This window comes from Mobula hypostoma, chromosome 23 (genome assembly GCF_963921235.1).
Source record: "Mobula hypostoma chromosome 23, sMobHyp1.1, whole genome shotgun sequence".
NCBI classification, from domain to species: domain Eukaryota; kingdom Metazoa; phylum Chordata; class Chondrichthyes; order Myliobatiformes; family Myliobatidae; genus Mobula; species Mobula hypostoma.
In genome coordinates, this window is record NC_086119.1 from 57,075,066 (window position 1) to 57,091,700 (window position 16,635).

Consider the following 16,635-nt stretch of genomic DNA (forward strand, 5'->3'; position numbering starts at 1 on the left):
TGTAGATTGCGGTGTGTCTCACTGTAATCAGTGCACAGATGTGCAACTAGCAAGTAGGAATGATAATGTGAGGGAATTGAATACAAAAATAAGGAAATTATAATTCAGTTACCCAGGGCATTGTGATGATGTTGTACAAATGTTCTTCTTATGTTTATGGAAGAACACCAATGCATTGAGAACAGTTCAGAGATGGTTTATTACATTGATACCTGCGAACAGTTGGACAGGCTAGGCTTGTAGATATTAGAAGGTTGAAGGGGGACCTCTTTGAAAACATGTTAGATTCTGAAGGATCCTGACTGGATGTATACTGTGGAGAGGATGTTTCTTCTGAGGGAGAATCTGGAAATAAAAGTTTCTGTTTTAAATAATGATCTCCCATTTAACTCAGCATTTTCTGGGAAATTGTGCAAGGGAATGGCAGATGGAATTTAGCTCAGACAAGTGTGAAGTGATCCATTTTGGTAAGTTAAACCAGGCCAGGATATACATAGTGAACAGCAGAGCTCTGGGGAATGTTGTTGGAGAATGAGACTGTGAAGTACAAGTACGTAGTTCTCTGAGAAAGGCAATACAGACATAATGGTGAAGGAAGTGTACGGCAGGTTTGCCTTCATTGATGGGAAGCATCGTGTTATAGTTTATCAATGATTGGTGAGGACAACTTGGGAGTATTGTGTTGAATTGTGGTTGCTGTGCTACAGGAAGGAGGTGTCTGAACTCGAGAGGGTGCAGAAAAGATGCACAGAAATGTTGCCTGGACTTGCCTTGAGTTATAAGGAGAGGCTGAAAAAATTTAAATTGTGGCTTAAAGCCTGCCAGTCTATCATCTCTGAGGACCCATCCTCAACCCACTAGAATTGCCTCTTCACCAGTTATACTTTGTTCCTTTTCGTAGTCGGTCATTGTCTGTCAGTTCCTTCCTCCAGTTCTGTTCATTCAACCAACACCAAGCTAACGTTTCTGGCTCAGGTCTTGAAGTTCTGTTTTTAAATTAGATCTGTGTTCCTGGTACTATCCAAACAGGATGTTAGTGAATCAGGTTTTTATCACAATCCAGTGAGTTTGTGGTTACTGGGATTAGCTTATTTTTAATTCTGGATTCTTTATTATTTCATTCCTTGAATTAAAATTCCCCAATGGGATTTGAACCCATGGTGTTGGATCGATAGCTCAATAGTACAGAATTCTGGCTGCTAGTCCAGATGGTTAATTGCTATACCTCCGTCTCCAACGGTCTTTACTGTGCTGTGGTCAAAGTCGTCCATGTCTGGATCTTCCTGCTCCTGCTCCTACTCTACTGCCCTTTTGAGTTGGCTCCATTTTGACCCCAGCGGCACCACACCGAACAATCATCCTGCTGGAGGTGCGGTCTCCCTGCAGCTACAACCATCACACGCTTTCCTCCCCTCCTACCCCTCTACACAGCCATCCACTCTATGCTGCCTGGCCTGCCGAGTTCCTCCAACATTTCCCCTCTACACAGCCACCCACTCTATGCTGCCTGGCCTGCCGAGTTCCTCCAACATTTCCCCTCTGCACAGCCACCCACTCTATGCTGCCTGGCCTGCCGAGTTCCTCCAACATTTCCCCTCTACACAGCCACCCACTCTATGCTGCCTGGCCTGCCGAGTTCCTCCAACATTTCCCCTCTACACAGCCACCCACTCTATGCTGCCTGGCCTGCCGAGTTCCTCCAACATTTTGTGCATGTTGCTTGGGCTTCCAGCATCTGCAGATTTTCTCTTGCTTGTGATTGGACTCCCACCCTAGGTGCCACTTTCAGCATACTGGCAATATCCTTATCACTTGGACCCATTTCTCTAAATCTTCAGACTCTACCTCAATTTGTTTCTTGCTACTCAGTACCCTGTTGGCCACACTGTATTCTGATCCAGCCTTCCTTTACAATGTGTGGCTGAGGTTTCCAACCAGTTGTCTAGCTGTTAGTCAGAGTGTCCATAAGACATAGGGTCAGAATCAAGCTATTTGCTCCATTTGATCATGACTCAATTTATTTTCACACTGAACCTGCAATACCAAAAGTGCAAGCCCTTAAAATCAGCAGATTCTCTGAGTCCACATCTCCAACATCTAGGGGATTCCTAATCTGCAGATCCTTAAAAACTCAGGGTATTTCCTGAATCCAGTAAGTTTCCAAAATCCAATGAAATACAAAATCTAGATCTTTAAATTCCAGGGATCCACTAAAGCATGCTGTATGAGAATACGTTGAGTGAACTTGGCCTTTTCTCCTTGGAGCGACGGAGGATGAGAGGTGACCTGATAGAGATGTACAAGATGATGAGAGGCATTGGTCATGTGGATAGTCAGAGGCTTTTTCCCAGGGCTGAAATGGTTGCCACAAGAGGACACGGGTTTAAGGTGCTGAGGAGTAGGTACAGAGGAGATGTCAGGGGTAAGTTTTTTATGCTGAGAGTGGTAAGAGCATGGAATGGACTGACGGCAACGGTGGTGGAGGTGGATACGTTAGGGTCTTATAAGAGACTTTTAGATAGGTACATGGAGCTTAGTTAAATAGAGGGCTATGGGTAAGCCTAGTAATTTCTAAGGTAGGGACATGTGCGGCACAACTTTGTGGGCCGAAGGGCCTGTATTGTGCTGTAGGTTTTCTATGTTTCTAAATCTACATTCCCTCAATCTAGCCTCTGTGTGTTTTCCGCGGACTCTCTGTTAGAGGGTATCTGCTGCAGTCTCCTCTGGAGGAATCTCACCATCCAAAGACTCTTCGGTTTCACAGCTCTGACACAACAGCATGCAGTGCTGTGATCTTACCTTTATAGCACACTAGTTTGTGTGAGGCATTGCAAAAATTGTTAAATGCTTTAACATTACACAAACTACTACATATTGAGGCAAGTAGAAAAGAACACCTTCCCTGGGCCAGATTTCCACCAATTCACAATTGCCACCTGTTTAAGAAATAACTTTTTTGCAATGATTTATCACATATGCATTAAGCAAAGAGGGAACTATTCCCATTTCTTAAATTCCAAATAACCCATCGTACGGTGGTCATATGATTTGAGATCGTTTAAGGTCAGGGTTGGAGCAAAGGCAGGTGAAGCAAACGTGTTTTTGATGGGGTACCTTAATGCAGTGGCAGTTTTGGATCAAGGTGTGATGTTCCTGTTAAAATGGGAGGTTTGCCTCATCGAACAGAGTGCCCCATCAAGGTCCTTATTTGTCTCCTTGTTTATATTGATGTTTCTCTGTGGTTAATAAAGTTCCTCTTTCACTCACTGCAGCCTACACCTCCACCTCCACCGATGTCAATCACAAAACAACAGTACCTGTGTCAGCCCCTGCTGGATGCCGTCCTGGCTAACATACGCTCCCCAGTTTTCAATCATTCCTTACAGCGAACCTTCGGGCCAGCTATGACTGCGATCCATGGACCACCAATCACGTAAGTACTTCAACAACAGCACTTCCCCTATGAATAAACTCCTGCAAATCCGCTGTGCCACTGACTCAGTCTCAGTGAATCAACACACAGGCATCATCCAGCAAGGTGATCGGACCTTGCAGAAAGATTTTAGTTCTCTTCAAACAGGTGGATCTTAAGGAGTTCCTAAAAGAAGAGAGAGGAGTTCCTAAAAGAAGAGAGAGGAGTTCCTAAAGGGATTATCAAGTGTGAAAATTTAGCCAGCTGGGGGCACACCCACCATACTGGAGAGATTTAAATTAGGGATGTGCAAGAGGCTGGAATGGGACGAACATAAAAATATTGGAAGGTTATGAAGCTGGGGATTATTACAGAGGAGAGAAGTAGTAAAAAATACTTTTCTGTCTACAGTGCCTATTAAAAGTATTCACCCCCCTCTCTTGGAAGTTTTATTGTTTTACAACACTGAATCACAGTGGATTTAATTTGCCTGTTTTTACACTGATCAACAGAAAAAAATATCTTTTATGACAGATCTCTATAAAGTGACCTAAATTAATTACAAATATAAAACACAAAATAATTGATTGCATAAGTATTTATTCCCCTTTAATATGACAAACCAAATCATCACTGGTGCCGCGAATTGGTTCTGGAAGTCATATAATTAGTTAAATGGAGATCTGTTTTTGGAGACCTGTGTGCAGTCAAGGTGTTTCAACTGATTATGGTAAAAATATACTTGTATCTGGGAAGTCCAACTGCTTGAGTCAGTATTGTGACAAGAATTACAACATGAAGACCAAAGAACACTCCAAATAACTCCGCAAAATAGTTATTGAAAAACACAAGTCAGGAGATGGATTCAAGTAAATTTCCAAGTCACTGAATATCGCTTGGAGTACAGTTAAGTCGATCAACAAGAAATGGAAAGAATATGGCACAGCTGTAAATCTGTCTAGAGTTGGCTTTTCTCAAAAATGGAGTGACCGTACAAGAAGGGGACTAGTGAGTAGTCCTATGACAACTCTGGAGGAGTTACAAAGTTCAGTGGCTAAGATGGGAGAGAGACTGTGCATATAACAACTATTGCCTGGGTGCTTCAGAGAAAATAGGTGCAGGAGTAGGCCATTTGGCCCTTCGAGCCTGCACCGCCATTTATTATGATCATGGCTGATCATCCAACTCAGAACCCCGCCCCAGCCTTCCCTCCATACCCCTGACGCCCATAGCCACAAGGGCCATATCTAACTCCCTCTTAAATATAGCCAATGAACTGGCCTCAACAGTTTCCTGTGGCAGAGAATTCCACAGATTCACCACTCTCTGTGTGAAGAAGTTTTTCCTAATCTCGGTCCTAAAAGGCTTCCCCTCTATCCTCAAACTGTGGCCCCTCGTTCTGGACTTCCCCAACATCGGGAACAATCTTCCTGCATCTAGCCTGTCCAATCCCTTTAGGATCTTATACGTTTCAATCAGATCCCCCCTCAATCTTCTAAATTCCAACGAGTACAAGCCCAGTTCATCCAGTCCTTCTTCATATGAAAGTCCTGCCATCCCAGGAATCAATCTGGTGAACCTTCTTTGTACTCCCTCTATGGCAAAGATGTCTTTCCTCAGATTAGGGGACCAAAACTGCACACAATACTCCAGGTGTGGTCTCACCAAGGCCTTGTACAACTGCAGTAGTACCTCCCTGCTCCTGTACTCGAATCCTCTCGCTATAAATGCCAGCATACCATTCGCCTTTTTCACCGCCTGCTGTACCTGCATGCCCACTTTCAATGACTGGTGTATAATGACACCCAGGTCTCGTTGCACCTCCCCATTTCCTAACTGGCCACCATTCAGATAATAATCTGTTTTCCTATTTTTGCCACCAAAGTGGATAACTTCACATTTATCCACATTAAATTGCATCTGCCATGAATTTGCCCACTCACCCAACCTATCCAAGTCACCCTGCATCCTCTTAGCATCCTCCTCACTGCTAACACTGCCACCCAGCTTCGTGTCATCCGCAAACTTGGAGATGCTGCATTTAATTCCCTCATCCAAGTCATTAATATATATTGTAAACAACTGGGGTCCCAGCACTGAGCCTTGCGGTACCCCACCAGTCACCGCCTGCCATTCTGAAAAGGTCCCGTTTATTCCCACTCTTTGCTTCCTGTCTGCTAACCAATTCTCCACCCACACCAATACCTTACCCCCAATACTGTGTGCTTTAAGTTTGCACACTAATCTCCTGTGTGGGACCTTGTCAAAAGCCTTTTGAAAATCCAAATATACCACATCCACTGGTTCTCCCCTATCCACTCTACTAGTTACATCCTCAAAAAATTCTATGAGATTCGTCAGACATGATTTTCCTTTCACAAATCCATGCTGACTTTGTCCGATCATTTCACCGCTTTCCAAATGTGCTGTTATCACATCCTTGATAACTGACTCCAGCAGTTTCCCCACCACCGACGTTAGGCTAACCGGTCTATAATTCCCCGGTTTCTCTCTCCCTCCTTTTTTAAAAAGCGGGGTTACATTAGCCACCCTCCAATCCTCAGGAATTAGTCCAGAATCTAATGAGTTTTGAAAAATTATCACTAATGCATCCACTATTTCTTGGGCTACTTCCTTAAGCACTCTAGGATGCAGACCATCTGGCCCTGGGGATTTATCTGCCTTCAATCCCTTCAATTTACCTAACACCACTTCCCTACTAACATGTATTTTGCTCAGTTCCTCCATCTCACTGGACCCTCTGTCCCTTACTATTTCTGGAAGATTATTTATGTCCTCCTTAGTGAAGACAGAACCAAAGTAATTATTCAATTGGTCTGCCATGTCCTTGCTCCCCATAATCAATTCACCTGCTTCTGTCTGCAGGGGACCTACATTTGTCTTTACCAGTCTTTTCCTTTTTACATATCTATAAAAGCTTTTACAGTCCGTTTTTATGTTCCCTGCCAGTTTTCTCTCATAATCTTTTTTCCCCTTCCTAATTAAGCCCTTTGTCCTCCTCTGCTGAACTCTGAATTTCTCCCAGTCCTCAGGTGAGCCACTTTCTCTGGCTAATTTGTATGCTTCTTCTTTGGAATTGATACTATCCCTAATTTCTCTTGTCAGCCACGGGTGCACTACCTTCCTTGATTTATTCTTTTGCCAAACTGGGATGAACAATTGTTGTAGTTCATCCATGCAACCTTTAAATGCTTGCCATTGCATATCCACCGTCAATCCTTTAAGTGTCATTTGCCAGTCTATCTTAACTAATTCACGTCTCATACCTTCAAAGTTACCCCTCTTTAAGTTCAGAACCTTTGTTTCTGAATTAACTATGTCACTCTCCATCTTAATGAAGAATTCCACCATATTATGGTCACTCTTACCCAAGGGGCCTCTCACGACACGATTGCTAATTAACCCTTCCTCATTGCTCAAAACCCAGTCCAGAATAGCCTGCTCTCTAGTTGGTTCCTCGACATGTTGGTTCAAAAAACCATCCCGCATACATTCCAAGAAATCCTCTTCCTCAGCACGTTTACCAATTTGGTTCACCCAGTCCACATGTAGATTGAAGTCACCCATTATAACTGCTTCACCAGTTTATGGGAGAGTGGCAAAGAGGAAGCCACTGTTGAATAAAAACTCACATGAAATCTCGGCTAGAGTTTGCTGGAAGGCATGTGGGAGACTCTGAAGTCAGCATAAGCCAAACATTGCACATCACACTTTAAGAAAGGAGAAAGACAGCAGAAAGTAAATTATAGACCAGTTAGCCTGACCCCAGTGTTTGGGAAGATGTTGGATTCAATTTATTTAGTACTTGGTGACACAGGGCAAGATAGGACAAAGTCAGCATGGTTTCCTTACGAATTTATTCCTGACGAACCTGTTGGAATTCTTTAAGGAGATTACACGTAGGATGGATAAAGGGGGTGCAGTGGATATTGTATATTTGGACTTTCAGAAAGCCCTTGATATGGTGCCACACATGAGGCTTCTTACCAAGTTAAAAGCCCCTGGTATTACAGGAAAGGTACCGGCATGGTTAGAGCATTGGCTGATTGGCAGGAGGCAGCAAGTAGGAATAAAAGGATCCCTTTCTGGTTGGCTGCCAGTGACTAATGGTGTTCTGCAGGGGTCGGTATTGGGACCACTTCTTTTTATGCTGTACATAAATGATTTAGATGATGGAATAGATGGCTTTGTTGTCAAGTTTGCAGATGGTACAAAGTTTGGTGGAGGGGCAGGTAGTGTTGAAGAAACAGGAAGGATGCAGATTCGGAGAATGGGCAAGAGAGTGGCAAATGAATTACAGTTCTGGAATATGCATGGTCATGCACTTTGGTAGCAGAAATAAATGTGCTGATTATTTTCTAAACGGGAGGAAAATCCAAAAATCTGAGATGCAAAGGGACTTGGGAGTACTTGTGCAGGACACCCGAAAGCAGGAGTCGGCAACCTTTCTGTCTCTGTGGGCCAGATCGCTTCTTAATGGGTGGACGGTGAGCCAGATAAATGCCGTAAAAACTTGAAATATGGGAATTATCTACTTAAATGCATTTAGTTATGTTTTTCCTCAAATTAATGAATAACGCATGCTAGAAAATCAATTGTTATTGACCAAGGATGCCAATTACTAATCAAAGAACTCAGTTTAGTTGCAATTTATTTCAATCAAGGCATCTTTTCAAACTATTAAAAGGACATAAAGAATCTTTAAACATAAAACGTATGAACATGATGCATTGAATGGTGGTAAATTAAGTATAATAAAAAATAAAATTTTAATGCAAACAGTCGATAAATGAATGTGAAACTTGATGCTGTTTGTTGCTTGAAAGCTTCTCAATATTGGGTGTCAGACTTGTCGATGCCAAGAGCGAGACATTATCCAGATGGGCATCAATCAGTCTTGTTCTCAAATGGTTCTTGGTGTGCTTCATTTTTGAAAATAATTGCTCACACAGATAAGTGCTGCCAATGATGCCATCTTTTTTGCATGGTCTACTAAGTCAGGATACTTCCCATTTGGATGAATATATTTTCTATAGAAGTCAAGCACTGACACATCTTCAGAATGAAATTTCGATCTCAATATGTCATCACAGTGCACCTCGATCAATTCCATTTGAAAAATTTCTGATGCAGTGCCCACTGCCACATCAAATGGAGTAGCAAACAGCCTGAACTCATTTGCATGCAAGCGAAAATCAGCAAAATCTAGGCAAATGAGACAAACTGGTTTCCCAGCTTGCTCGATGAAGAAGTAATCTAGTGTCCAAGTGTCTTGGAAATTTCAGCACTCAGTGTCTACTTTCCTGCATTTTGCATTCATTGCCATTGGAATTTTTTTCTTCGATTTTATTTTGAAACACAAGTTGTTCAACAAGTATCGTAGCACATGTAAATATCTGGATATTTAGCATGGATTTCTTGTTAAAACACAGTGACGCTGTTTCTGTTTACAAATTTGAACGATCCCATCTGAAAACCTGCGTGTGCACGGAGAGCATCTAATACATATTGATAAGGTAGTCTGCCTTCCCGTCATTCGTATATACCAGTGTTTGGTTTGGAACAAAACGGAACCCCTTGGGCCAGTGTAACAAGACGTCATGCATGTCCATCAGTGTGGTCGCGTGAAACACTCAGAATAAGGAAAAATCACTCGCGGGCCGGATGAGCATAGTATACCAATATTTGCTCGCGGGCCGGTCAAAATACCTGCCCCTGACCTAAAGGCTAACTTGCAGGTTGAGTCGGAGGTGAGGAAGAAAAATGCAATGTTAGCATTCATTTCAAGAGGTCTAAAATACAAGAGCAGGGGATGTGATGTCGAGGCTTTATAAGGCTTTGGTGAGGCCTCACCTTGAGTATATAAAACAGATTTGGGCTCCTCATCTGAGAAAAGATGTGCTGGCATTGGAGAGGGTCCAGAGGAGGTTCACAAGGATGATTCCAGGAATGAAAGGGTTATCAGATGAACGACGTCTGTTGACTCTGGGTCTGTACTCGCCGGAATTTAGAAGGATGAGGGGGGATCTCTTTGAATCCTTTCGAATGTTGAAAGACCTGGACAGAGTGGATGTGGAAAGGATGTTTGCCATGGTGGGGGAGTCTAGGACAAGAGGGCACAGCCTCAGGATAGAGGGGCGTCCATTTCAAACAGAGATGCAGAGAAACTTCTTGAGCCAGAGGGTGATGAATTTGTGGAATTTGTTACCACGGGCAGCTGTGGAGGCCAGGTTGTTGGGTGTATTTAAGGCAAAGCTTGATAAGTGCTTGATTGGACACGGCATCAAAGGTTATGGGGAGAAGGCTGGGGAGTGGGGCTGAAGAGGAGATAGAAAAAAGGATCAGCCATGACTGAATGGCAGCACAGACTCGATGGGCTAAATGGCCTAATTCTGTTCCTATGTCTTATGGTCATCAAACACACACCATCCCTACAGTGAAGCATGGTGGTGGCTGCATCATGCTGTGGGGATGCTTCACTGCAGCAGGCCCTGGAAGGCTTGTGAAGGTAGAGGGTAAATGGAGGAAACCCTGATGCAGTCTGCAAGAGAACTGTGACTTGGGAGAAGATTTGTTTTCAGCAAGACAATGACCCCAAGCATAAAGCCAAAGCTACAGAGGAATGGCTTAAAAACAACAAAGTTAATGTCCAGGAGTGGCCAAGTCAGAGTCCATAAAAGTCAAGTCAAGTCACTTTTTATTGTCATTTCGACCGTAACTGCTGGTACAGTACACAGTAAAAACGAGACAATGTTTTTCAGAACCATGGTGCTACATGAAACAATACAAAAACTACACTGAACTATGTAAAACAACACAAAACTACACTAGACTACAGACCTACCCAGGACTGCATAAAGTACACAAAACAGTGCAGGCATTACAATAAATAATAAACAAGACAATAGGCACAGTAGAGGGCAGTAGGTTGGTATCAGTCCAGCCTCTGGGTATTGAGGAGTCTGATGACTTGAGGGGAAGAAACTGTTACATAGTCTGGTCGTGAGAGCCCAAATACTTCGGTGCCTTTTGCCAGATGGCAGGAGGGAGAAGAGTTTGTATGAGAGGTGCATGGGGTCCTTCATAATGCTGTTTGCTTTACGAATGCAGAGTGTGGTGTGGTGTACCTCAATCCAATTAAGAATTTGTGTCTGGACTTGAAGGGGACTGTTCACTCATGATCCCCATGCAATCTGACAGAACTTGACCAGTTTTGTAAAGAATGGGGAAAAATTGCAGTGTCCAGCTATGCAAAGCTGGTAGAGAACTATTCGGAGAAGGAAGTCTGAGAATTGGAGAGAGAGTGTGGCGGAAGCCATTTTGATTTTTTCTTTTTCTCATCGGAGTTAAGAGAGGCGGGACTGCGCAGGCGTGTGACATCGGGCAGTGAAACGTGGAAGATTTAAAAGGAACACAGCCTTATACAGTGGGCAGCATCTTGCGGGCAGCGGAATGAACCGGGAGCAGAGTGAAGGCTTAAGGGCTTAGGCTCAATGGGCTTAGGCGGAAGCAGGCAAGGCAAAGAAGGTTTGGTTTTCATTTTCTCCTGTTATTTGAGGAAAGGGGGAAGTATGAGTGTGAGGGCAGCTTGTTCTCGGTATCAGATGTGGGAGGTCCTGGAGTCTCCCAGCCTCCTGGACGTTCACATCTGCGCCAGGTGCGCCGAGCTACAGCTCCTAAGGGACCATGTTAGGGAACTGGAGCTGCAGCTTGATGACCTTTGTCTGGTCAGGGAGAGTGAGGAGGCAGACTGAGTGAGGGTCACTGTTAGGAAGGGGAAGGGTCAGGTACTAGAGAGTACCCCAGTGGCTGTGCCCCTTGACAATAAGTACTCCTGTTTGAGTACTATTGAGGGGGGACAGCTTACCTGCGGGAAGCAACAGTGGCCGTGCCTCTGGCACAGAGTCCAGCCCCATAGCTCAGAAAGGTAGGGAAAGGAAGAGGAGGGCAGTAGTAATAGGGGACTCGATAGGGGGTCAGATAGGCATTTCTGTGGACGCAGTCAGGAGACCCAATTAGTAGTTTGCCTCCCTGGTGCCGGGATCCGGGATGTTTCTGATTGCGTCCAAGATATCCTGAAGTGTGAGGGTGAGGAGCCAGAGGTCGTGGTACATATAGGTAGCAATGACATAGATAGGAAAAGGGAAGAGGTCCTGAAAGAAGAATATAGGGAGTTAGGAAGGGAGTTGAGAAGAAGGACTGCAAAGGTAATAATCTCGGGATTACTGCCTGTGCCATGCTACAGTGAGAGTAGGAATGGAATGAGGTGGAGGATAAATGCGTGGCTGAGGGATTGGAGCAGGGGTCAGGGATTCAAGTTTCTTGATCATTGGAACTCTTTTGGCGCAGGTGTGACCTGTACAAAAAGGATGGGTTACACTTGAATCCTAGGGGGACCAATATCCTGGTGGAGAGATTTGCGAAGGCTGCTGGGGAGACTTTAAACTAGAATGGTTGGGGGGTGGAAATCAAATTGAAGAGACTAGGAGAGAGGAGGTTAGTTCACAAATAGTGAAAGCTAGCAGACAGTGTGTGAGGGAGGACAGGCAGGGGACAGAGATCAGGAGCACTCAGACCGAAGATGTAGGGGAGAAGGAAGAAAAAGATAACCAAGTTGTTTGCACCATTAGGGATAAAGAGAGAGTAAGAGGTGGAGAGTTTCTTAAATGTATCTATTTTAATGCTAAGAGCATTGTAAGAAAGGTGGATGAGCTTAGAGCATGGATTGATACCTGGAAATATGATGTTGTAGCTATTAGTGAAACATGGTTGCAGGAGGGCTGTGATTGACAACTAAATATTCCTGGATTTCATTGCTTCAGGTGTGATGGAACCGGAGGGGCAAGAGGAGGAGGTGTTGCATTGCTTGTAGAGAAAATATTACAGCGGTGCTTTGGCAGGATAGATTAGTGGACTCGTCTAGGGAGGCTATTTGGGTGGAATTGAGGAATGGGAAAGGTGTAGTAATGCTTATAAGGGTGTATTATAGACCACCTAGTGGGGAGCGAGAATTGGAGGAGCAAATTTGTAAGGAGATAGCAGATATTTGTAGTAAGCACAAGGCTGTGATTGTGGGAGATTTTAATTTTCCACACATTGACTGGGAAGCCCATTCTGTAAAAGGGCTGGATGGTTTGGAGTTTGTCAAATGTGTGCAAGATAGTTTTTTGCAGCAGTCATAGAGGTGCCAATTAGAGAAAGGGCAGTGTTGGATCTCCTGTTAGGGAATGAGATAGGTCAGGTGACAGAGTTATGTGTTGGGGAACACTTTGGGTCCAGTGATCACAATGCTATTAGTTTCAGTATAATTATGGAGAAGGATAGGACTGGACCCAGGGTTGAGATTTTTGATTGGATAAAGGCTAACTTTGAGGAGATGCAAAAAGATTTGGAAGGAGTGGATTGGGACAATTTGTTTTATGTAATAGGGAAATGGAGGTCATTTAAAGGTGAAATTTTGAGGGTACAGAATCTTTATGTTCCTGTTAGGTTGAAAGTAAAGGTTAAAAGTTTGAGAGAACCATGGTTTTCAAGGGATATTGGAAACTTGGTTCGGAAAAAGAGAGAGATCTACAATAAATATAGGCAGCTTGGTGTAAATGAGGTGCTTGAGGAATATAAAGAATGTAAAAAGAATCTTAAAGAAATTAGAGAAGCTAAAAGAAGATATGAGGTTGCTTTGGCAAGTAAGCTGAAAATAAATCCAAAGGGTTTCTACAGTTATATTAATAGCAAAAGGATAGTGAGGGATAAAATTGGTCCCTTAGAGCATCAGAGTGGATGGCTGTGTGCGGAGCCAAAAGAGATGGGGGAGATTTTGAACAATTTCTTTTCTTTGGTATTCACTAAGGAGAAGGACGTTGAATTGTGTAAGGTCATGGAAACAGGTAGAGTATGGAAACTATGATGATTAAAGGCACTTTTAAGGAATATAGAAATGGACAAGTCTCCGGGACCTTGAGGTAAGTTAGTGTGGAAATAGCAGGGGCTCTGACAGAAATATTTAAAATGTCATTAGAAATGGGGATGGTGCCAGAGGATTGGCATATTGCTCATGTTGTTCCATTGTTTAAAAAGGGTTCTAAGAGTAAACCTAGCAATTATCAGCCTGTGAGTTTGACGTCAGTGGTGGGTAAGTTGATGGAAAGTATTCTTAGAGATGGTATATATAATTATCTGGATAGACAGGGTCTGATTAGGAACAGTCAACATGGATTTGTGCGTGGAAGGTCATGTTTGACAAATCTTAAATTGAATTTTTTGAAGAGGTTACTAGGAAAGTTAACGAGGGTAAAGCAGTGGATGGTTGTCTATATGGACTTCAGTAAGGCCTTTGACAAGGTTCCACATGGAGAGTTAGTTAGGAAGGTTCAGTCATTAGGTATTAATATTGAATTAGTAAAATGGATTCAGCAGTGGCTGGATGGGAGACGCCAGAGAGTAGTGGTGGATAACTGTTTGTCAGATCGGAGGCCGGTGTCTAGTGGTGTGCCTCAGAGATCTGTACTGGGTCCAATGTTGTTTGTCATTTATATTAATGATCTGGATGATGGGGTGGTAAATTGGATTAGTAAGTATGCAGATGATGCTAAGATAGGTGGAGTTGTGGATAATGAAGTAGGTTTTCAAAGCTTTCAGAGAGATTTAGGCCAGTTAGGAGAGTGGACTGAAAGATGGCAGATGGAGTTTAATGCTGATAAATGTGAGGTGCTACGTTTTGGTAGGATTAATCAAAATAGGACATACATGGTAAATGGTAGGGCATTGAAGAATGCTGCAGAACAGAGGGATCTAGGAATAATGGTGCATAGTTCCCTGAAGGTGGAATCTCATGTGGATAGGGTGGTGAAGAAAGGTTTTGGTATGCTGACCTTTATAAATCAAAGCATTGAGTATCAGAGTTGGGATGTAATATTGAAATTGTACGAGGCATTGGTGAGGCCAAATTTGGAGTATTGTGTACAGTTCTGGTCACCGAATTATAGGAAAGATGTCAACAAAATTGAGAGAGTACAGAGAAGATTTACTAGAATGTTACCTGGGTTTCATCTCCTAAGTTACAGAGAAAGGTTGAACAAGTTGGGTCTTTATTCTTTGGAGTGTAGAAGGTTGAGGGGGGACTTGATAGAGGTATTTGAAATTATGAGGGGGATAGATAGAGTTGACATAAATAGGCTTTTTCCATTGAGAGTGGGGGAGATTCAAACAAGAGGACATGAGTTGAGAGTTAAAGGGCAAAAGTTTAGGGGTAACATGAGGGGGAACTTCTTTACTCAGAGAGTGGTAGCTGTGTGGAACGAGCTTCCAGCAGAAGTGGTTGAGGCAGGTTCGATGTTGTCATTTAAAGTTAAATTGGACAGCTCTATGGACAGGAAAGGAATGGAGGGTTATGGGCTGAGTGCAGGTCGGTGGGACTAGGTGAGAGTAAGAGTTCAGCATGGACTAGAAGGGCCGAGATGGCCTGTTTCCGTGCTGTAATTGTTACATGGTTATGTGGTTATCCACACAAGCTCAAAGGCTATAATTGCTGCCAAAGATGCATCTACTAAATACTGAACTTGAATGGAAAGAATACTTATGCAATCGATTATTTTGTGTTTTATATTTGTAATTAATGTAGATCACTTTGTAGAGATCTGTTTTCACTTTGAGACAAAAGATCAGTGTCAAAAAAGCCAAATTAAATCCACTGTGATTCAATGTTGTAAATTATAAAATATGAAAACTTCCAAGGAGGGTGAATACTTTTAATAGGCACTGTATATCGACCCCCCCCCCTTCTTCTGCTTCTTCTCCTCCTTTTCACTATGACTTTGATATCTCCTGTTTGTGGTTCATTAATGAAGATTGATTTTACAGTTTAGCCAACATTTACAGAAAGGTTTTGTAAAAGTTTTTTTAGACCTGGACCTGGTATGAGGAGAACACAAGAAGCAGAGAGTTAGATAAACCCAATCTTGACCTAAAATTTGACTTGTTTAACCTCACAGGGCTCGGAGAAATTGGTGATTCAGTTGGACATTGTCTGCTACTAAATGTACGACATGTAAATTATAATAAATTATAAAAGGTGGTGTTGACATGCACATTTGCTGAGCCTCAGCTGGATATCATTGTGTGATGGAATCTGGCACTGTCTCTATGGGATCCACTGTGACTTGGTAGTTTGGAATCAGAGGTTAGTGGTGGAAGGGTACTGTTCTGGTTGGATGCCTGTGACCAGTGGAATTCCAAATGAATCAGTGCTGGAGCCTCTGCTATGGAGTCATACAGCATGGAAACGTTCTCCTCAGCCCGTGGAGCATAATGACTGTGAGATAATCCCATCTAGCTGTGTTCGGCCCAGAGTCCTTTAAACCTCTGCTATACATACATTATCTAGATGGTTATTAAATGCTTGTAATGTGCTTGCCTCAACCACTATTTCTGGTACCTCCTTTCAAATATGCATGAAATAGCTGCCCCTGGGGTCTGTTTAAAATCTCTCACCTCTGATCTTAATCCGATGCCCTCTTGTTTCTAGCATCCCCTCCCTGGAAGACAATATCCTTGTAAAAAGTTACACTCCCAGGTGCAGCCTCACCAATAACGTATTTAACCAAAACATAACTTCCCTTAATGTGAAACTGACGAAGACCATTGTTCCAAATACCTTCACTGTTTACCTCTGATACACCTTTGTTTTAAAGTACGCCCCAGGCTCTCTATTTAAAATGACTTGGATATAAATGTAGATTGGGATTGTCACATGTACCAAGGTACAGTGAAAAATTTGTATACAATTCATACAGATCAAATCATTGCCCAGAGGATTGAGCTAGAATAAAGTAAAACAATAACAATGCACAATAAAGTGGAAAAGTTACTAAAAAAAGAGGTGCAGTGCAGATGAAGATAAAGTGCAAGATGTTAACAAGGTAGATTATTGAGACCAAGACTTCATCTAATCATACAAGTGATTTGTTCATGAGTCTGATAGAGGCAGACCTTGACCCTGATGGTATGCACTTTCAGGCATTTGTATCTTGCATCCCAGTGAGAAGAGAGAATACCAGGGTGGGTGGGGTCTTTGATTATGCTGGTTGCTTTAGTGAGGCGCAAGAAGCAAAGACAGAGTCCGTGGAAGGGAGGCTGGTTCCTGTGATGTGTTCACAACTCCCTGCAGGTTTTGCAGATGCATACTGGGCTTTGTTGCATCCAGA

At 43.0% G+C, this 16,635-nt stretch overlaps 1 protein-coding gene across 4 annotated transcripts in view; it reads left to right on the plus strand.

Moving 5' to 3' along the window:
* med15 (mediator complex subunit 15) overlaps positions 1–16,635 on the plus strand; it is a 184,527-nt gene that overhangs the window by 137,884 nt on the left and 30,008 nt on the right. For all 4 annotated transcript variants that reach the window (XM_063031694.1, XM_063031696.1, XM_063031695.1 and 1 more), the window contains one exon: positions 3,273–3,433. In XM_063031694.1, the coding sequence (XP_062887764.1) occupies positions 3,273–3,433 (161 nt within the window). The remainder of the gene's footprint in view (positions 1–3,272; positions 3,434–16,635) is intronic.